Source organism: Ictalurus furcatus, chromosome 21 (assembly GCF_023375685.1).
Source record: "Ictalurus furcatus strain D&B chromosome 21, Billie_1.0, whole genome shotgun sequence".
In the NCBI taxonomy this organism is placed as follows: domain Eukaryota; kingdom Metazoa; phylum Chordata; class Actinopteri; order Siluriformes; family Ictaluridae; genus Ictalurus; species Ictalurus furcatus.
The window spans coordinates 9,880,855-9,905,233 of NC_071275.1; the positions used below are offsets into that span (position 1 = coordinate 9,880,855).

General features: G+C 39.1%; 1 protein-coding gene across 2 annotated transcripts in view; it reads left to right on the top strand.

Annotated features, from left to right (window-relative positions):
• Positions 1-24,379, top strand: part of cdk18 (cyclin dependent kinase 18) — a 61,847-nt gene that overhangs the window by 11,401 nt on the left and 26,067 nt on the right. The window contains exon 2 of one of the 2 annotated variants that reach the window (XM_053652411.1): positions 14,569-14,705. In XM_053652411.1, coding sequence (XP_053508386.1) covers positions 14,588-14,705 — 118 coding nt within the window. In that variant the 5' untranslated portion in view covers positions 14,569-14,587. Of the gene's footprint in view, positions 1-14,568; positions 14,706-24,379 lie in introns of those variants that run through there. The other variant, XM_053652412.1, reaches the window with a different exon arrangement.

The window sequence follows — 24,379 nt, forward strand, 5'->3', positions numbered from 1 at the left end:
ATTAATTGCATCATGACACAATGCGACACCATGACGTTTGTCTATTTATGTACATTTTATATCGGATATGTGACATAATGAGACAAAAATCGGGCACAGTTAAGGGGGGGGGGGGTGTGTTGGGTTGGGATTGGGGTTGGCCGCACAACAGGCTTCATCCAGCCTCCGAAAAATACAGGTTAGTTCTTCGTGTGTATTCATATCCACTGTACGCAGATAGAAGACAGAAATAACAAATTGCCTTCTTATGCAGTCATCCATAACTTTAGCGTAATGCAAAATTCTCTCATGTCCAACATAAAATGTACATAAACGTATATAATCAGTTTTAAAAAAAACAAAACAACAAAAAAAAACAACCACTATTCATTTTCATTGCGTCATGACTACAGGAAACGGAAAGATATGACATTGTGACACTTGAATAATTATGTTGTTGGACACATGACAAAATAGCTTGCCAATAAAGGCAGAGCAGGGAAAAAAACCACACAACGCAACAGGTTTTGTCCCGCATTCAAAAAGACAGATTAATATTTCACGTGTTTATTCATGTCCACCGCACGCAAAAAGGCAACAGAAATGACAAATCGCCTTCTGACGCTGTCATCCATAACCAGAGCGTAATATTAAGTTGTTCCAGCGTCCGTGTTGCTCATTTGTCTTGGTTTAGTTGCTCGGATTACAATCTGACAGGCTGGAGTATTGCATTGAGGGAACACTCAAGTGAGAATGACCATTCATCTTTCGCGGAGACGTCTTCATTTTCCAGCTACCACACTTTTGTGGTATGGAGACCTGGGTCAGTTATAGTACTATCACACTAAGTGAAGATGCCACCTGAGGCTCTGCAAACGTGCTATAAAAATAGGCATCGTTAGCTGCGTCTCACACACACACACACACACCGCTAAACACGTGCATATAATCCCCATTTTAATCAAACACACATCACTGGGAAAGGCACGGATAAAGCAGGAGAGATGAATGACACAAGGCAGAAACTAATCTGAGCGCTCGAGAGACTCAAGGTTTCATCAACAGCACTGTAAGTGTGCTAGAAGTATATTTCGAGTTTAAATAAAAGTCGTACGTAAGAAATACCACCCTAAATTTGATTTTTTTTTCCAATAACAGCATATCGTGAAGTGTTTTATTTCACTTGTGCCACAACAATTTGTCAACGGTTACACAGTAAACAATCGTTCCTCACGAGCCTCTCTTTAAAAGTTACAGCTTTACCTGTGGAGGGTACAAAGCCCTGACACTGGAGACTCCTTCCGTAAATGTTAATTGATAATCTTCTCACACAAAATTCCATTGTGTTTTATTGTAGGGCATCCACTATGCAAGTCCATAGTAACACATACTAAAGTATTTCAGTGAGAACAGCTTCTGACCAATCAGAATGGACAATCTAACCACTAATTGTGGATGCTGGATATAACATACAGTATATACATATACATGTAATGTGTATCGATATAATATTTGTTTTAGAAGCCGGCCCGGGTAGAAACCATGAGTCACCCTGACAGCTGGAGAATATCCAGGCATTGGGCCACAGCTGGCTTTGTGATATTATAATATTGAGCAAACAAGAGCGGCATTAGGATTGCGTATGATTCATTATCTAGCGTACGGCGAGAGAGTAAAATAGCTTTTAATCTTCATGTCGTGAGTGAAGGAAGGGCGGAGAGGCCAGGAGAAGGTGACTCTCATGCTCATTAATCTGTCTGGGCCCCCAACTGCTCCTGGTTCTCATCTCTGCTCGGCCGGAACTAGTGGGAGGGATGCAAAAATAGAAAGATCTGGGGTTTTTTTCTCCTTTTTTTGCTTTAATAAAAAGTTGTTTTTTTTTAAATAATTTTAAAAAAGTCATCAATACTAGAGATGACACTAATGCACCACCAAGGATCAGTATCAGGACTGATACCAGCATAAACATATATATATATATATATATATATATATATATATATATATATATATATATATATATATATATATAAAAGTGGACTGGATATCAGAGGGAAAAAAAATAATCCAATCAAATCCTGTAAAAAATGGAAAATAATTGGATTTTTTTTTGGAACAGGAAATGTTTCAAGAGACGTAAGGTAAAAACTATCAGATGTGTTTTGATATCTCAAGGTTTCAGTATCAGTATCGATGCAGAAAACGTGATATCGTGCCATCTGTAATAAACACGTGATTTCTCACTGGATTTAATTCACTAACCTCCCATGGTTAAATATGCAATTTTACTTCATCCTTTGTTTTTCCGTTCCATCGATATGATCGGTTTTGTTGTTTATTCCAAGGACAAACCGAAAAGGCTTTATTTTTATTTATTTATTTATTTATTTACACAGAAAACCTCCGAATTACTGTTGAGACTCGCCGAAGTGTGAAACACCTTCAAGGCCTGTTCAGTCGTAACAGAATCAAATTACCAGACCTAGTTTTTGTAAAGCACGGACCGTAAACATCACTCCTAGCAAATCTGAAAGGAGGAAGCGCTTCCTGGTACGCTGTTTGCTAGTTAACTCGCTTCTCCTTGCCAGCTTCGCTTGTCAGAGAGCTCGAGGGCGAGCGCTCTGTCTCGCTGCTCAGTTTGCTTGGCTCATTTGCCAAGAACAAGAATTTGGATTAAAAATCAGCTTTATAGATGAACGAGGCTCACATAATTACTGAATTCATGATTCGGTCACACTCTTAGAGAAAACTTTCACACAGATTTCACTTCACTGTAATCACATGATTCACGTGTGAAATTTACACACATCATATTGTTTCACACATTTTTTACACTTAGTGCCTGTGTTTTCATTTACATCCCCCCACCCCATGATTCATTTATTTTCATGTGATTAATTTTTATATGATTCATTTATTTTCACGTGATGAATTTTTGTACGATTCATTTATTTTCACGTGATTAATTTTTATGATTCATTTATTTTCACGTGATTCATTTTATATGATTCATTTATTTTCGCGTGATTAATTTTTATATGATTCATTTATTTTCACGTGATTCATTTTTATATAATTCATTAATTTTCACATGATACATTTTTATATGATTCATTTATTTTCACGTGTTTACATTATTTACGATTCATTTTTACATGTGAATTTTTTTCCCAACATTCAGTTTTCACGTGATTTTTTTCTTATTATTACGCTTTTGCATGTTTTATTTTCACCTGCGATTTTTTTCATATGATTAATTTTGTGTTCATATGATTAATTTTGTGTGATGTTATTTGTGCAATTATTTTATTTTTTTATTAATTTTTCACGTGATTTCCCCATATGATTTTTTTTACACGTGATTTATTTCCCATATGATTAATTTCTCACATGATTAGAAATCCCCCCCATTATCCCCATATATACTATATATTATTCACATGATGTGTTCACATATGCAACGATGTGAAATGGATAAGAGTGGATACTGCTGCTGTTCCTACATTACCTCATATAGTATATCATTTGAGGCAGTGGAAGCTATTAAACTGTCTATGGTATGAGGTGGTTTCCTCCGTATACTCGTTAGTTTCCCTAATATCTACGCTAGAGAGAGGAGAGACGAGTCCATGACAAAATCATAATATTTCGTGTACGTCTTTCTTCAGGATGAATCACTTTGGTCTGTTCCATGGCCCCAGGAAGTAAATGATAGTCATTTCATACAAAACTTGGGGCGCTGTCTTGGACGACTTTTCTATCTCACTCGAAATTGAAGTTATAGTTGAGATTGATATCAAATATACACTCAATTCCAGAAATATTGGCACCCTTCTTGAAAATAAGCAGAAATGAATATACCTAAAGGCTACACTAAAATGCTCCTAGGTGTGTGTGTTTGTGTGTGTGTGTGTGTGTGTGTGTGTGTGTGTGTAGGGGGGGTGCCCTGTGATGGACTGCCATCCCATTTAGGTCAAAATTCCCAGTGTGTTCCCAGGATAAGCTCAGATTCCACCACAACCCTGACCAGGTTAAAGCACTTACTGAAAGTGAACATACGTATAAATCCAAGCTGTCCTTATTAGAGCCTAGAAATGATTACGTAGGGTGTGAGAAAAAATAATCAATTTAATACGATTTCTTTCCATTTTTCTGACTTCGAACATACACAGACAGGGTGCTGTGGGGTAGAGTGTGGGCTTGTCTCGATTTCTATCTTGCGTTTATGGTTAATGTTTTTGATAGTTACATTGTTATGATTCGTTTTCAAAATATCTCTTTAGACTAATGGGCCTCAGTTATCAGTCACGTAATAAAGATTGAATGCGTGAATGTTTTATTAGGCCAAAATCCTGCCAGATTGACAAATGTTTAGCTGATTTTTTTCCATGAGCATATGTTGATAAAGACTAATCAGTCATAAATTACCACGTGTATTAATGGCGAAAATAGTTCGGAAAGAGTTTCATATCTTACGCTTTGCTCCCAGGGTTTGTGTAAATTTACGTGCTGTATAAGAAGACTCAGGGCTTCAAATTGCTCAGTTGATTTGATCTACGGATTACGCTGTCAAGTTTCAATCATTAATTTATTTCAATTACACACCAATTTAATAAACATTTATAGACATAAAACCCATATGTTGTTTTATATTAATGACCAATAAGACCTGCTGTATAAGTAGGACAAAAGTAATGCCACCCTGTACGTATACGGTAGCTGACTCGCTGCAGTGGCTGAGCTGCATTACTGTAGGATTTAACGCGTGCTGCTTTTAGCAGGCACTCCTTCACCGTTTCGTCATCATTTTGCCATTTTCTTTGTGAGCTTCTTCCTTATATGGAGTTTTGTGGGCGTGACCAAATGTAAAACAGCTGTGCCATCAATACACTTGATCATTTCAACTGATTGAGCTTTATTAACATGAAGATGTGAAACGAACATGTTCCTTAGTTTGTTTAAAGCTGAGTTTGAGGTGAGAAACAAGATTATCCAATCAGGATCAAGATCATTCGTCCTGTTTCTGTTTGAAAGCTGCTAGCTAGCTGTGTACTCTCTGAGTATAGGGATATCACAGTCAGAATTTTTTTCCTACACCTATACGCTTAGAAGATGTAAATGTCTGACGGTAAACTTTAAGATAAAAATTCACTGCGTTGTATCTCGTTTCCTTTTCACCTATTTTGTATCCTGTATGAACCTTAAGAACATCTTTCTCGGATGCATCTTAACTTCCCTTGTCCATGCTGCTGAACAGGTGTGAATGTCTTCGGTTGCAAAACATGAACAGGGGTTTAAATTAAGAAAATAAAACACTGTGTTGTTTATCAGGGGCGACTTCACTATACAAGAATTCAATAAGTATCTCTGTTGCTATTCACCACAAAGCATATGCACGCGTAGTTTATATCATTTTTATTCAAATTTTATAACGAGCTTAGTCACAGCTAATAACTCTTTAGGTTTAATTACAACCGTGGCTTCAGTTTTGCAAGCAATCCTGATCTTGGTAATAAGTAATAGATCTAACCAGCTTTCTGTAATTTTTTTCCCGCTGTAATGATGTAATGTCTGGCCACGCCCCATCCGTTTCCTTCCTCGGCGTTGCTTCATCCTACACCCCTTGAAAGCTACAGGCGATACAATCGTCAATCTGTGATATCAGATTGGGATGATCATAAATTGAACATGATCTCACAAGCCTATACACCTTTTAAGGCTAGCCATATGCCAAGATCGGTTGGCATTAGATTGTGCCGTAAATAATTTCCACGGCAATCACTGCTACTGTTAACTAGATCCATGCATGAAAAATGCAAGAGCTTATCGATTTCATTTCACAGCTCACGCTGGTATTTTATTTAACATATTTCCTCATACCTGCCTGAGATTAATCATATGTGCGTGCGTGCTCGAGGATATATTCATCCGCTTCCATTTGGTGCCATAAAAGCCACTGCTTGAGCCTTTTCATGTGCTTTCACAGCAAACACATTTTGGTACATAAGGACAGATGCCATCCAATGCTGGAAGCTAATTCCATTTCGTTAACAATGACGAGCAGGCGTGACATTTGCCTCCACTGAACGTGGCGAAGGCGTCCATCAGGGTGTCTCAGCGTCCTACAGGGAGCGCTCATGCTACCTCCCTTTCCAGGTTCATCGATACTCTGGGATCCAGGGGCTCGGCTAATTCACTACAGCAGTTGTTTAAGTGCTAGATTTTTTGTCCAGGCAGCCGGTCATGCAGAGAGCCATCATGCAGTGAGACGCCTGAAGTGAGCCGGTATGATGTGCAACAAAAACCAGTACACAGCTTGGTGCAAATTATAGAAGAGCCTAATTTTTGTCTGTTTAGGAAAGTAGCATGGTAGGAGAACTATCTTGCTCACGATGATGAGATTTCCCACCATGATGTCCATGTACACGTATCTGTTTATTACGGAGGTGAAATGTACAGCGTTAAATTATAAATGATGCCTTATGCTCCCTTTAGGCCTTGTTTATCGACCTAATGAATAGATAATGGAAAGGTAAAAACGTTGCTTCGTTCATTGATCTTATATGAATATCATATCCTTATAGCACGATTACTGCATGACGTAATTTGATGCAAATACAATCATCTGTACTGAAGGTGCATTATACTAACCATCAACAAATACACGCATTGGGAACTATCATCAAATATTTCAGTGCGTTCAAACAAGAAATCCTTCCCTAACTGACTAACTATGTCACTGCATTACATTAATGTTGGGTGACTTTTTAATCAGTTCCTAGTCCCTTCATTGGTCTTTGACTATGGCTGCTCTGCGCAATGCATCATCATCTGTAGCAAAAATTTCTTCAGAGCTGTTTATCAACCACATGGGGCAAATAGGGGAGGGGGTGGGGGGGATCATATAGACATCAGACACAATCTGCTAACACACACAACTGACCCCGGAGAGTATCTTTTAATGAGCGGAGCCATCTGAAACCTCCATTGCATCCAGAGTAAAGGAGGAGAGAGAAGGAAAAAAAAGAGGGAGAGAAGTTGTACAAAAAGCAGCTTGAGACATCACTGTTGTAGCATCAAGGGTTTCTTCATGCCAAGCTGTGGATTTTCTCTGCTGTAGCCCAGGGCCAGGCTGGTCTGGCAGCAGAAGGAGAGCAGATGCCATTTGATGACAGCAAAGCAGAGATGGCCGGCCAGGCGCTGTCAGAGAGATCAGAATCGTCTCATTATTTTTCTCACTCGCTTTCATGTGCAGCGTCATGTTTCCAATCAGTGCGACCGCTACCCGCGGCGTGCGAGCCCCACAGCCTGCGAAGTAAACAGCATTAGCGTGACTTTTTCTTCAGCTGGAGTTCTTTGTGTGTGCTGTGCATGCGGTGAGGAAGTCTTTACCCTGTGCATGTAGGTCTTTGTGCTTTTTGCTCCCTTCATTGGGGCTGGCTCTTTGAGCGGTGGAATGATGCCCCGGTCGGTGCGCTCTTTGCTCCATGCCGGGCCAAGTCTGTAGTCGGTAAACAAGACAAATGGGGCGCATCCTGATTTGGAAGGTATTCCTGGCAATCAGCAATTAGGCTGCTTTGGCCAGAAAAGGAGGGGAAAAGGAGGGAAAAGTCAGTGCTGATAAAACTGACCCTTGTGCAAAACAACATGGGATCTTTTTCATGTAACATTTCTTTGTTTTAACCTTCTGACAACATGGACACACTTATTTAGGGACGTTCAAAAGTTACGCCAATATTTATGAGAAAGTTCAGAACTGGGTTACGCACATACTTAGGCTGATTTTACTGAAACCCCGTTCAGATTATGCGAATCACCTGCATGTAGTCCATGCCTCTGAGATTGCCAGATTTTATTTTTGTAGCGTACAAGACGAGTTTTTAACAGCATCTAGACGACATCTTTAAACACAAGCACATGCCTTTAAGCCTCATCCAAAGAAATCATGGATAGAAAATGCAGACTGAAGATTTTTGCCTTTGCTGTCAAATGTAATAATAAAATCAAAAGACAATTTCAAAATGAAAAATACAAAAGAATTAAATGCTGACCTATGTAGTGTATGAGCAGATTGCACTGACATACATTGAATAGGAGTCTAGTATATGTATTGCCTATAATGTATATTGTCTAATAAAATCTCCTAATTGTAATTATCACAATATTCACTGGTTTCTTTTAGCAATATGGATTCCACAGTCATTATTCTGCAGCTTCTAAAATAGCACTTGATCCAGCACATTGTGTTATTTTGCTTTTTATTTTGTTATATATTGTGCACTGAAAGTCCATTGTGCACACAACTATATTGCATTGTTGATTTGATAAAATAATGCCAGTGTTTTTGTTAATTCAGTGCGTTCTCCTGTAAAGAAAACAACATGGCCATAGTTTGAAGGATAAGCTGACCTAGTGCTTTTTTACTGTTCTTACGTCTCACTTTAATTCTAATAATAAGTAATTTGTTCCTCCAGATACGCAATGTGTCTGATTAAGATACCGAGATTTTTGTGAACGCTTAAGGAATGACACTATTAATTAATTAATACTGTGATGTTATATTTAATATAAATATTAAAGAGTGCATTTTCGGACAAAACATTGATTTTGGCATGTTGTATTGTGAGTACATCAAACCGTCAGACAGCGGCGCTGACATCGCGCAAGAACAATCGACTTAAGTTCAAGTTCAGAATTGCGAGTTCCTGTGACACGCCTCTGTTTTTTGGTAAGCTCCACCCCCTGAGAGTAACTCTCGCATAACTTCTGAATAGCACTTCAGTCTTCTGAATATCTGAATACATGCAATATTCATGTACTCCTCACTTATTCTGAAAGAGTAAACACTTCCCAATGCATGTTTGGGAACATTAATATGATCTGATTACGATCTGAGTCCCTATCTAGACTAGATGGAAATGCAACCAGGGGCTTTATATGCGCAGGCGAACAGCACAGCTGTGTTTGGTCCCATAGGACTTCCTTTGTCTCGCCTTGTCCTCACCTCAATGCCTCATTTACGGGTCAGCGCCTCATTACCACAGAGCAATGTTTGCACTATGCCAACACTGGCAGCCTAAATTTAGAATTTCATTACCTGCCAATAGTTCGTTATGACACTCTGTGTGGTTTTTGACTGCGAGTCCAATCAAGAGTCTGAAGACTGAGTCAGTTTTCTGATAAACTCTACCCACTGGCCGTATCAGTTCCTAATAACAACAGCATGAAGAGCAGGAAGAGATTCCAGTAAAGCAAGAGATACAGCAGGATTTTCAGTTAAATGCATCATTTATTGCTGCTCAGCCTGAGAGAATGGTCAGATGGTGAATAAAAAATAGTGTTCCTGTAAACTGCTACGCTCAGCACGTTTTCTTTGTTCAGGAATCAGTGCTGCAGAAAAACTGCTAAGCAAATGCGAAGGTGATTAAAATAGCCCTGATCATGTCATTTTTTTATACCACCGAATGCTTTGAGAAGATGCTGATTAATTTTCTATAACAGTAGCTCTGATAGTAGTGCAGCTCCAAATCACAGATTTACTATATATTAACGCGCTGATTCTAATACGTTATTGTTTCCATAGTAACACTTGTTGTGCCACATAAACAGATTAAAAACATGTCACTGTTGACATAATGAAGTTTTCTGTACGGAGATATTTAACATAAATGGAATGAGTCTCCAGTGTCAGTGCATTGTAACAGAAAGTTGCACCTGTAAGAATTAAAACATTATGGTAACATCTTTATTTACAGCAGGTTAGCTATGTTTAAACTACACTACAGCAAAAATGCACACGGCTAAAGTCTGATGAGACGTTTAATCACCGATTTTGGATGCTTTCTGATGCATCAGAACAGGAAGTTCAGTAACAGACTTGTGTTTACAGACATATCATGGCAAATTTAATTTATGTATTGCAGGTAATGCTAGAGTTTAGATAGCTGGCTAATTATCTTATGTTTGTCAACAGATCACCACGAGTTGGATTTCATTATCAGAGTTCTGTCATTGTGATATTTTTGCTAATTATATATATATATATAGCTTTATAGCTTTAACTCTAGCAAATCCTATACAGTAACGTTTAAGATTATGGTAATTAGTAGCCTAGCTAAGTTAGATAACAAGCTAGCTTAGCGTGCACGTTCTGTGTGTGAAAATTTTGTAGTTAGTATGTTGGTTTCCTCTAATAATTAGCGTATTGTACTGTGATAGGTTAATTCATAGACATTTAAATGTAATGTAAATGTAAATTACATTTAAATGTAAGTCAAATATGTACATTCAACAAAAAGTAATTAGGTAAATAATGGGAGGTTTATGTTAAACTCATTAAATAGAAATCTGTACATTTACAAGTAACACATGGCATTATATCAATATGTAAAAATGACACATTTTACTTAAATGGAAATTCTACCAATAACTGAAGTATGTTGATCAGTGATTTTTTTTTTCAGTGTATTTAACAATGACAATCAGTACGTTTACATGGACAACAATAATCCGATATTAAACCTATTAAGACGATACTCTGCTTAAGAAACTAGCATGTAAACAGCAATTATTGATGACCTTAATCCGACTAAGTCATACTCACCGACTAAGTCATACTCGAAGTAAACACGAATCGAATTAAGACATGTGGAGTATTCCTGTTTTAGTCGCATTATCGATGTGCATTATAGACATGTACACAACTTAATCACACTATTAAAGTAGTGTGGGAGTTTGCACCACATTTTGCGACAGGACACGTACACACGGCAGTGCTCAACCATCTGACTGCAAACAAGAGAGCACGGCTGCGTCCCAAACCGTGTACTTACCTGCTATAGTATATAGTAGGAAGTGAAATACACATTTCAGCTACTATATGGTAGGTAAGTACTTGGTTTGGGACGTGGCCCATGGCTTCAAGCAGTCGTCTATTTGCACTTATAGCATGACAAATAATTAACTGCACTTGAAACACCTGAAACTGTATACGGTACCATAACGAAGACGAACTATATGTCGATACGTGAAATTCTGGAGGGAACATCAGACGGTGTGGCGTGACGTGGGGACGTAATGATGTGTGCTGTTGATCGATTCGTGTTCTACAACATGTAAAACGGGATCATGAAAGTAGTATTCTAAAAGCAACTCATGTAAACACCTTAATCACAATATTGTCTTATTCAGAATAAGGTCAATAATTAAATTATTACTGTCCATGTAAACATAGTCAATGTCATTTTGCCAATTCCTATCAAAAATAACAAAACAAAACAAGCCATCCAAGACAAGTTAAGCATATTAAAAGTTTTGAGTTCACTTTAAACTGTTAACAAACTGATAAAAATAGAAACCCACATGGGTGCATGTGAATACTGAATACTGAAATGTGCTGGAGGCATCCTTACTGCATCCATGTTACTGTATTAAGCGGTAACTCAAAATACAGGCAGTATAAATTCTGTCAATATAAAATAAAAATAATTAAGTATATATATATATATATATATATATATATATATATATATATATATATATAACATTATATTTATAGATTAGCTATAATCACCTAATAAAATTCCTGCACTATTTCCTAAACAATTTCTACATTCCACATTGCACAGAAAAGCTTTAAAACAACTAATAAGTCAATGACTTTTTTTCTACACACTCTTACAAACACCGCTTTACTATACTATATAAGCAACAAATCCAAATTTCGCAAATAACCACAATAAGATCCTCCGGAGAACTCTGGGTTTCTTGAGCTCTCTTCCTGGATTACTTGCATCTTGTTCGGCTCCTGCTCGGTCTCCGGAGACCGGCCTTCTCGGTCTGTTTCGAATCAAAGCTTCCCACGTCGTAAACACACTCCGTCATCCTCCATATGCCACCAGTCAATTTGGCTCACTACATGCCTTATTAATAGTTCCCCGCCGTTGAGAAAGTCATCTCACTGAGTCACTCTGCCTCCGGTGCCTCGAAGCCATCTAGAGGCACTTGTACTTCTGTTTCCAGGTGCCATAATTGTGCCATGATTAACAGATATTTGTGAGTGACCAGTGTAAATGCAAAGGCATGGAGGAGAAGAGTCTTATACCACAGCTCTGTTGATTTATGCATTGGTTAAGGAGAATCATTATTATTTCTATAGTAACAGCTAATTTACAGGGATGTCTAATCATTGATATGGTGACATTTTCTGTAAAGAGACTTTTATTTAACATTCATGGAAGGAGTCTCCAGTTTCAGCGCTTTGTAACAATCAGTGTTAAAGCTGTAACGTTAACTTTTCCAAAACAGGAAAGTCATAGGTTTTCTTGGTCACATGAGAAGCTGTGTAGTTGTTGATGTATTAACTTTACTACAGGAAGGGAAAATAGATTGACACTATAACATAATGTTTGATAACAGGAACTACCTTGTTTGACCAACGTTTCACGAAATTGTACAATGTGTGGAAATGAAAGGCGTAATTGTCGGCAAATTGCTGCATTTTAAAAGAAATAAAAACTTCAGGATGTGCCGCTATAGGAAAGTAATCAACTTTTGTGTACTAACAGTAACTCTGCTTCATCACACTGCACTACTATTGATTGCATTCTTATAATAACATGACAAAGCATGTTTTAATCCTTACTTATGTAGCATATTGTGAGATGTAGTTGTTTTAACTATATTACACAAATCAAAAGAAAAGCTAGCAAGGTATTTAAACAGAAACCGGTCACTGATTAGTGTGGGAATGGATTGCTAATTAGCTAGCTAGTTAGCAACTTGAACATTAGCCACACCGATACATTGGCTATGTTTACATGCACCTCAAATTCTGTTTAAGGTCTATATTCGGGTTGCGTACATATTCTGAATACGGTGTTTATATGTGTATAATCGGAATATCCCTGTATACGTGGCTGTTCTAAGTATGCCTGAGTTGCCGTTCCTAAATACCTAGCCTACAACTTAGCATCTGTTAGCACCCACAATTCCTTGCAGACTGAGCATGCGCATATATCTCCTTTCAGTGTGTTTTCTGAATAAGGTGTAACAAATTTCCGATTAAAACAGGTATATTCCAGGGGTGGGAATCAGAATTGGGTGAATCAGAATATTGTCTTAATCTGAACCGGGCAATCGGATTGCAGTGTTTACACGACTCAGTACTAATCAGAATATTGCCAAATTCTGATTAATATAGAAATATTGATGTGCATGTAAACATAGCCATTGTTATGTGTCTAGCTCCAGAAATTTCCATTGTTTGCCAACTGAAGAGGTAGTCGGAAATGATTCTAAATTGTGCCATTATTTTCGTTCAGTGTTGCTGGCTGTCAAGCTACTTATAGCCTACAAGTACGTTTTAGCTTTGTAAATTTGTAGCTGCTTGTACCTTTCAAGTAGCCTGTTGTTTTCTTTTTGCTGCTGTTTTTTTTGTTGTTGTTGTTATTGTTGTTGTTCTTGCTGTTGTTGATTTTCTTCACCATTCAATGCCCTCCTTAATGTTATAGTTTAGTGTTGTGTGCTACTGGGCAATTACAACAATTGATAACGCTGTATTAGATTTCCGATGTATTTTCAAGATTTCCCAGGAACGCCACTGTTTAATATGTTTTGTTTTGTTTCACGTAATAAAATGTGTAAAAATAAATAAATAATAAATACGTGTTTTAAATGTTCTACTGTCATTGCTTGTTAATAAAATGAAAACATTAAAGTGAAAATGAGTCAAGGGACACTACAGCAGCCTGTGTGTTTATACATGTTACTCTGTATGATGTGATTAAAGAAGGAAGTGGTTGCTCGTGTGATTAGGATAATATGGATAATATTTTCCAAACGGACATGGAGAGAGAGATAGGGAGAGATTAAAAGATACAGTAGGAGAGAGAGGGATGGACATTAGGTTTTGTGATGGGTTATTATTTCAGGGAGTAATTGGAGGGATAGAAATCATTTGAAGCCAGAGTTAATGGCACATATTTTAGTGTAGCTATGTGACACTAATTGGCGATTTAAAAAAAAAAAGCAGTTCCTCTGCGTCTCGGTTTGATATCAGAATAATTACTTAAGTAAACCGAATGACTTGTGCTGGGAATTTAACAGCAAAGAAAGTTCTAGCAACTTGGCCTCCACTCAACTCTGCCACATGACACTGAGGGATAAAAAAAAAAAAGCCGAAAGAAGAAGAGACGGAAAGAAGAATGACTTAACTTGTGTTTAATACCGGCTTCTCTGCAGTGATACAGGGTCAATCTGATGTGTGCTGAACTCTTTTTAATGCAGCCTTACTGTATTCAGGTGTGCATCCACCGCTTGCTGGAAGCAGCTCGTAGACGTGAAGATATCAAAGTCTACCTCCATCCTAGAGAACATGCTCACCTCAGCGCTACGAGGCCTTTCGTTCAAGTTTGGAAAACTTTTTACTCACTCAAAATTGATGGCGAGGCAGAAAATAACTGTAGGCTGCACTAAAACTTTGTTTATAATAAGTATGATCTGACATCGGAGACACAAGGTCAGAGAAGGTCCATCACCATGCTGTTCAGCAGCAGTGAATCAAAAGACCGCTTGTTCTTGTCTTTTCAGGAGTTCAGGGCACTGAGAAATGAACAAAATGAAGAACTTCAAGCGCCGCTTCTCACTGTCCGTGCCGAGAACAGAGACGATAGAGGAGAACGAGTTCACTGAGCAGATAAACCAGCTCAACATCCAGTGCAATGAGGGTAAGAGCACCTCTGATACACGCCCACACCGCTGACAATTTCCAGTATGTGTGTTTGATTTAATCTGAATAAATGACCCTGTTTACATTGAATGTATCTTACATTGAGTGTTCGGATTGTATCCGGATTTTGATTATTTTCATAAAAATGGAGGTGTTTATGCACACAAGATGCAAAAAAAGACACTAATGTGTACGTTTCCTTCTCGCTTTGGTATCTTTTACCTCAGAAGGTGCATGTAGTGTACTTTTAAAGCTTTATTCTAAAGCTATGTTCACAAGTTTCTTTCCAATTTCTTTCCAAATCCGATTTTTTTTGTTGCTCAGATCAGATCGGTCTTTAATAAGAACGCACCAGTACCCCAAAACTCCCTTCATACTCATATGGATATGGTATAAGCTACATATGGATTTCTTCTGCAATTGTTCCATTGCATTTCTCAATTTCAGTAGGTTCTTTCCAGTATTGCCTGAAAATAGTCAATTCCATTCAAACCAATTTTCAATTGTATAGCACTTTTAACAATGGACATTGCCACAGAGCAGCCTTACAGAGGTGACAGTGCCAAGGAAAAACTCCCTGAGACGACATGAGGAAGAAACCTTGAGAGGAAGCAGACTCAAAAGGGAATCCATCCTCATCTGGATGACACCGGGTTATAAATAATTTCTCTTTTATAACTATACTATAGAGTCAAAAAAAGTGCTAATTGCGTTAACAAGAACTTGAGTGTGAGCAACATTACTGTTTAACGTCTATCAAAGTCTAACATATCAAACCGAAATGATTAATTGTCCAGTGATTGAATAAATGAGAGACTTGAGTTTAAATTGCTAATTTGTTCAGTGCAGTTTAAATAAGCTATGACCATCTAGTTAGCTAGTTAAATGCATTAATACAGGCTATGATCGCGCACCGTAACGTTCACCTCACGTCTCACTTAAAGATATTATTCGAGTCTGGCTTGCTTCTTTATGTTCTATGGATACGGCAGGAGAAAATAAGCCGGAGATTTATATGACGGCTTTGTACCACAATGTATTTTGCTTGGTTTTGTAAGTATTTCCATAAACCAGTGAGATTCTGAATCTGAAAAGATTGTATGTCATTTGTGCATCTGTGAATGCTAATCAGGCCACCTAGGGTTTATTTATATGTGGGATTTGGAACGAGTAGCTTGCGGTACAGTTAGAGCATTCAAGGTGCATCGCTTCCCTATGTTTATGTATGCTATTATTATATTGAAATACAGCTACATATCAAATTTTGCGGGAGTCAATAAAGGACTGTTAGTATTTACTTTTTATGGATGTTGAACCTATGAATAAAAAGCCAAGTGGTCCATAACTGCCAGAGTCAGTGGGTAAAAGATAGCTATTTTTGTCGTGATGACAATCTTTGGCGTAAAACAAGTACAAAAAAGAAACAACACATGAAGTTGGTAGTCAAGTGTTCAAAGCATCCAAGTATTAGCAAGTTGGCTAAATGAGCCAACTGGGAAAACTGTAATCCATAAAAGTGTTAAGAGCTCATTTGCATATTACATGTGATACAGAAATTGGATTTTAATCTGGCTAATCGAAGATATGACAACAAATGCGGGTACGATTTTATGAAGGAATAATCCAGATACAAGATGCATGAAATGTCCAGGTGAGAAATGGGATCGAAGATCGTTTTTGTTTCAGAGATTATGCTGACACTGATCCCAAAATCCCTATTCTGACATCTAATGTAACTAATGCACCATATAATTACACATGAGGCTTATGTTTTGTGGTCTCCCGTCTGATCTTCTCCACTTTAATATGGTTCTGTTTAATATGTAATATTTTTAGTAAGGCCAGAGGCTTATAGTGTTGGTCAGTTGAGGGAATATCCACCATTCTTGTTTCATTTGTAATGGGAAAAAGATTAGAGAAAATGGGTCTAAGCCAGTTTGGTAATCTTTTAGTGAGATGGAAAAGTGCAAGGCGAACAGGAAATCGTGCTGAGCTGGCATTTCGGCAGGCCTCAGTAGACTTGAGGGGTCAGAGCTGTTCTGGAGGAAGTGATGAGAGTACGAATGCTCGACCCTCTAGGAGCCAGACAATGCCAAATCTTCCTTCTGTCAACTTGGAGACAACGGCCATTGGCCTGGTGTCTGCATTATTAATGCTGATGTAATAGTGCAGTGTAATACGGTGCCATCTGCTTCTGCCATCCACTTTCATCCAGTCAGTCAGTCTTAAATCAAATCATTTTAAAGGAGACAGGAGCGTAGTGAAAGAATGGGAGAGAAGAGATGCTCGTGCCTTGTTCATATCTCTTATCTCGTGTGATGAAGGGCCAATTCAAAGTCAAATCAATTTGACAAGTCTGCGATGTGATCGATCGGGACGAAAGTGCTCCGTCCATCATACCGTGTGAGCATCACCATGAAATATGCGATTTTAGAAACCTTGGTTTTCAATTTCTCTGTCAGGAAAAAAAGGATACTAAACTAAACGGAGCCAGTGAAGCGGTACTGTCAAATGAACATCTTTGTTATCGTTATTTAAAAAGCTATATAGTACAAAAATAGTCCTTAAACACCAGTTATTCGTTCATTCATCTTTAGCGTTATCCTGGTCAGGTTCACGGTAGATCCACAGCCTATACAGTGGACACTGGGTTTGAGCTCGGAATACACAGCAGTCCATCACAGGGCACCATGCACACATACATTTGTACACTCGTTTATACTTGGGGCAATTTAGAAACTTCAATCCACCTACCAGCAGTTTTTAGTAGGTGGGGAAAACTGGAAGAAACTAAAAGTCTAAAAGGTCTAAAAGTGCATCATGTTCATTAGTAGAAAGACACATTCCAAATGTACAAAAGATGTACCTTTGATGGTACCACCACAGCAACAAGTAATCATAAAGTGGCAAACCAAGAGGAAGTAGATCTCCGCGTCAAAGACCTTCAAGACACTTCTACATGGTACCGAGGAACACCTTACTCCGACTTCTCTGAGAAACAGATTGGAATTGGTGTGGGATTTGGGGCAACATTTGTTTGTGCATCCTTCAGCTGTCTCCACAAGGCCTGAGATTCCTCTGTGATGAAGCTCTGCACTGATTGGTTGCTGGAGATGCCGTGCTTCTGCTTTCCCAACCCCAGAGAGATGGTGCTGATGGAGATAGATAGAGGAGGATAAGATCTGGGCTGAGAGAACAGAGAGAAGCAGAGCTACATGAGCAGCGTGACCGTATTAATATTCCGTCCTAACCTCGAGCACGGAGGAGCGAAAGTCTGCGAAGACGGAGAGAGGCCGCCATGTCCGAGAGTGACCTGAGATATGAGATCCATCAGTCCAATTTGGTCCAATACTGTAGATTTTCAGAACTCAATTACTCTGGAGCTAATGCAGCGTTCTACTTGGATAACGATGAGATTCACTTCAGGGAATGCTGTTTTATATTAGTCCGCCTGTCTGTATGTCTACTCTAATTCTCATTATAGTCGCGATGGATTGGCAATTCATGTCGCAACGTAGCTATTTTCCATTGAGCAAAAAAATGCACGATTGAGCAATCATGTAAATGTTGCATCCCATTACTTTGTTAGCAAGTGTTTTTGATTCCCAGAACGATACAAGTCATCTTTAATAGCTAATGCCTTTGAGATTTCTAAGAGAAAGAGATGCCATTAAGAAATAACTTAATTTGCTAACACGCCTACACACACACACACACACACACACACACACAGTCACGAATTCTTCAGAAGACCACTAATGCTGAATGACCAATCTGCAGCACTACAGCCTTAATGTGTGTACTCCTAAAAGAACTGCCAGAGCGCCTCATTTTGTGTCTCTCTCCCTCGCATTTCCGTAATTACCAGCTGTTGTGTTGCGCTATCAAGCCTGTCAGACAGGCGTGAATGAAATGTGCCTGCATTCCTAATGAAAGCGCCAGGCTGCTAAAACCACCAATGAAAATCCCAAATATTTTCATCACAGGAAATGACTCTTACAAGCAAAAAAATATAATAGTAGCGAACAAAGCAGTTTGGGATGGGCTGTTGTAGGAAAATAACCTACACCTGGATCAAGTGTATATTTAAACCTTCCGACAGTGATAGGATCCTTAGGGACCACTGATGTCTTAAGTAACTAACTAACTAATCAATTAGGCCACAAAGGTTGCAACCCTCAAGACACTTAGCTCATCAACACAGCCAGGGTTATTCCCAAACTGATGTATATTATTCCCTAAGGAATCTCAGATCACCTGCAGCTCTAATCACCACCTTGCTCCAGGATGGAGGGATTTCTTCTCAGATCATTAGTACACTGTGGCGGTTTCTAAATCCCAAAGTGAGACCTTGAGTGAGGTTTCCTGGATAAAGATGGATACGATGATTAGAGAGACGGATACGACGAGAAGCTTCCCACTAGAGGTTTCTTCTCTGACGTTGCCTGTCTGAAATTCATTCACCTGAACGTCCACCGGTTCTCCATTCGAGGGCCGTGAAATGAAACCTGCATATAGCACTTACGCAACATCAAAGGCTAGCTCGGTGAAGGAGAGGCTCAGACTGTACCACTGTGAGCTGAAGTGGATTTACAAAGCACAGAAGAGGAACATTTAGATCGGACTCACGGACGGAGCGTTTGTTACTTTTTTAGCCATTACATCACAGTGGTTAAATAAATAACGGTTCAAAAAGAGAGCAGATCCAAGCACCAGGGCTTGCTAGAGTTTCATATTAACCTAAAATCTATTCATTATAATGATAGAGTGTCTTTAATGATCACATACAGTAGAGTGAAATAATTTTCTTCGCATACCTCAGCATGTCAGGAAGTTTGGGTCAGAGCACAGGGTCAGCCATGATGGGGCGCCCCTGGAGCAGAGAGGGTTAAGGGCCTTGCTCAAGGGCCCAACAGTGGCAGCTTGGCAGTACTTGGGCTTGAACCCCCGACCTTCCAGTCAGTAACCCAGAGCCTGGCAGTGCTGGGGCTTGAACCCACGACCTTCCGATCAGTAACCCAGAGCCTGGCAGTGCTGGGGCTTGAACCTTCCGATCAGTAACCCAGAGCCTTAACTGCCAAGCCACCACTGCCCCAATATTATATATACCAATTATATAGTGCATTATTCCACACTCTAATATGTAATGGTGTCTCAAAACATACTAGAGAATATCCAATGCTGCCTTTGAATCCCATAAGCACTGCGGTACTGTACAAACTATGTACCCTAGTGGCTACAGAAAACCAATACTGCACCTTGTTGTTTGGTTTGGTGTAAATGTAGATTGCAATACATTACAGGGTTTTGCTAAATGAAACATCAAAACTTTGATTCCTCATCTCGCAAAATGGTTCGTTGCTGAGATAGAATCTGATCTCACACCTTTCTCTCATCTCCTTCTTTCCTCACACATCATTCAAATAATGTATCTGTGTACTTCTTCACCACCTCCTAAGCCCTGTCATAGCAAGGGTTGAAGCAAAGCTTAAATAACGGTGATGTGTCATTTGTGAATGAATCGACTCTTTGAATGGATTATTCGAGGGGAACATAGGGAGTTTCCTTTAATATTCTTTTGCCGGAAATTCATCAGCACTTTGGATTTACTATTCTCCGATTCTGTTAATCACATACTGTATAATACAGCAGTGACTGAAGCGCGTTAAGTGAATCTTATCAGCATCTGATTCATTTGTCAGTTGTAAAGAGAACTGGAAAACATATATTTGACTCTCTTCGATGTGTGATTGAAGCTGCGTGAGAGTAAAACAAAATGGTGGTGGTGGTGCGGGGGGATACGCTGTTGTACATTCCTCTTATACAACAGAAACTTGCCAGTGCTAACAATTTAGTATGCTGTACTTTTTGTTTTATCCGTTTATAGCTACATTTAATGTTTAGTTAGTTCCTGCTAGCACTTTCTTATAGCAGATAGAAAAAGTCGTTCTCTCACCAGTCTCTTGAAGTTAATAAACCTCTGCACTGACACTGGAGACTCCACACATGTTGAATAAATATTTCCTCACAGAAAACTTTACCATATCAAAGATTATGTATTTATTTATTCATTCATTCATTTTGTTCAATAACAACACACTTTAAAATAAAATCTGTTCAATATCCGTCTTAGATCATGTGGTCAAAGACAAACAGAACGGACTCGCAATGAGTCGTTTGAGAGTCAGTGAGCCGAGTCGATCGTTATGACTCACTGAAAAGAGGCAGAATTACCGTCACTGATCGATACAAAATAAGTCCGAAACTGTTCCACCGTTTTAGTTCAATGTCCAGTATGATTGTATTTTCCTCTCTCTAAACGTATCATTACTACTCTAGCAGGTAGACTCCTTACCTCGCAAGTATTAGCTTTGCTTTTAGAACATATAAAAGCAGCACTTTCAGTCTTTCTGTCGCCGAGACGTATTAAAAAACAGAAGAATTGACTCTCGCAGTGGCCCAGTTATTGGATTGTCCTTTCACTGAGCCTCCTGTCTTCTCCTTCCACAAAGGTGTTTCAGTGCTCACAGCAAGCCATCGTTCATGCTGGGTCACGGCCATCGCACCTCTCAAAGCAACACAGCTGACTCGAGATCGGTTTCGGCTTTGTAGTTCGTTACTAACGCGATTAAGGTGACGCCAGCCCTGGACCAGCACTTTCACTTGATGAACGAGCGAAGTGGTGATCGATGAAGCTTAACGTGCTGCTGCTCGGGTTAACATGCTGTGTGTTGTGTGTGAAACACAGGAGAGTAATTTGTGGACAGAGAGGAAACGTGGAAGTGTGAAGAGATGTTGTATGCTCACCAACCACTTTATTACGACTCACACACTATATATAGGAGGGAGCTTCAGCTATGAAGCATTTCTTAAAACTCCCAATTAGGCAGAGCTCCTGAGTGCTTCTCCGAAGTTTCAAATGAAAATAAATGGTTGGGAAAACAATTTATTTGAATTCTATTTTGATTCAGAAATAAAACATTTAATTAATTAATTAAGCTTTTTTAAGACAATGAAAAAATATATTCGAGTTAGGGTGTACAAACTTTTGGCTGCCTCTGTGAGAGTGTTAGAAACTAATATAAACCTGTGAACTAGAAAATCAACACCTTCTGTCCAATCAGAACTGAGAATTCAACATGCGCTGTGGTATAAATAATATTAAATATAAAGCCTTTATATTCAACTGTGATGCCAAGAGATAATTGTATTTCCTTTGCTTTGGCAACACTGATGCATGCGCACAATCCTGCCAATATAGATTTGTGGGGTGGGGGGTGGGGGGAGAGAGAAATGGCTCATCTGTGATAACCCCAATTACCACCAGGGAGATCAAAGTGTTCGCTGCTGCTGTGATATTTTAATGAGCTCGCAAAAGGCTTTCTCTTTCCTTATCGGCAACTCCCCTCTCTCTCTCTCTCTCTCTCTCTCTCTCTCTCTCTCTCTCTCTCGTTCTTTTCTTTTTTTTTCTTTTTCTTTGTGCCATGAATGAAAAAGAGCAGAGCTACAGCTCTCCCTTGTCTACCTCAGCATATTAATGAAACAGGATGTTTCACAGGTTCTCTCTCTCTCTCTCTCTCTCTCTCTCTCTCTCTCTCTCTCCCTGTCTATCACCATTAAGACATGACAGCAAGTGGTTTCCTCAGCCTGAATTGTCTGAGCAGAATAACACTCTCCCTGGAACCCCCCGCACCCCCCAAGAAAAAAAAAACCGAAAGGTCAGACCCATACCCGAGATAGAGAGATCAATGAAGAGAGTGAGAACTGGAATGAATCTTAGCTGGTGCGTGCTTGTGTGTGTGTGTGCGTGTGTGCGTGCGTTTGCGTGTATGTGTGTGGCCGAGCTGATATTGAGTTACAGATCTAATGAAACGGAGGCGGAGGTATAAATATTGATGATTCAGATGGCTACCTGAGAGACCGAGCGAATCTCTTGTTATCCAGATCCCAGCAATGCCTTTGTTAAGCAGCCCAGTCGCCATGGAAACTAGCAATTAAACGGCAGAATGCCTTTGAACATCAGAGATGCGTCGAGCTCGGTGAAGCCTGACAACGAGAAGGAAACTCCACCATACCCTAATCAGAGCAGGGAGGGGGAAAAAAACGTGGAAATAAATAGTGGACTTAATTAGGTTTATCTGCAAGTTCTCTTCCAGAGGCTATTACATTGAACATCTCTGGAGAAGTGAAATTCAAAATATATAAGTACTCCGAGATGCTTATTTATTACCTACACCTCTCACGTACTTAATAACCGAACAACTGCACGGATATGGGGAAAAAATGTCCAGTTACGGACATTAGAGATAGATGTGTACAATATAAATGGTGACCATATTATACCATAGCATATTAACGTTTCTATAGTAACAGCTCACACAGGACCTTGTATAATAAACAGATTTTTAAAAATAAAACGTGTATAAGCACTGACATGGTGAATTTTACTTGTAAGGAGATGTTTGTTCAGCACAGACTGAAGTGTGTTATTACACTCACACCACAGCGGTTTGCCAAATATTTAAGTGACATACTGTTACAATTCCCTGACACTGGAGACTCCTTCCATAAAAGCAACGTAAACATAAAGCTGCACCATACGAACAACCACACACTACATTTCTCTTTGTTAAACAACAGCACATTCTCTTTTTTTAACTGTTCATTATTAGCCTTTGATTATATATACTGTATGGCCAAAAGTATGTGGACACCTGACCATCACACCCGTGTGATTTTTGAGCATCTTATTCCAGATTTAGTTCCCCTTTGCTGTTATAATAACCTCCACGAAGGCTTTCTACTAGATTTTGGAGCACAGGAGCATTGGGTGTGATGCGTGTGATGGTCAGACATAATTGTCCATATACTTTTGGACACTTAGTGTAGCTTAAGCCCTCGTGTATGAGTTGTTACTATAGGATGCTTATACGATAACGTATTAGAATGAGCGCGTTAATATAAAAGCTGTGATTTATGGTACAGCTGGAACTAGTGTCAGAGCTGCTGTTATAGACAATTCATGAACACCTTGAGATCTCAAACATGCTGTAGTACAAGGAGAAAATAACGACAATACAAACACATAGAGGGTTCTTTAGGGGTTCAGTGGATAATAAAGGGTTCTTAGTTTCCAGAAAAAGGGCGGTAGAACCCTTTCTGACAGGAAAACACTTCTACATAGAAGAGACAGAGTTTTAAGAGTTAAGACGTTAAGCTTGTATTATATACAGTAAATGGATAGACCACTGGTCACCAATCCTCCTCCTTGAGATCTACGTTCCTGCAGGTTTCATCTCCACACACCTGTTTTAGTTGATCAAGAACTTCTTAAGGCGATGATGGACAGATAAATGGTCAGGTGGGTACAATTAGAGGTTGGAGCTAAGTCTTCAGGAAGGTAGGTTTCCAGGAACAGGGTCAGTGACCACTGGGATCGAACCTGTACAGGTAATAGACTGCATGGAATGTGTGTAGACGATGAAGTGTATGGTTTCTACAGAATGATCAGCAATCAGTGTTTCTTGTTCTGCTCCTTCACGATACTGCTGCGCTGTTTGACTTGCTCGAGAGTCCGTGCAGTTATAATCGTATTACTCATAACCTCCGATAAAGAAAAATCACTTGAATAAAAGTAAAAAACGCAGGCTGTTGGACGAGAAGAGAAGGATA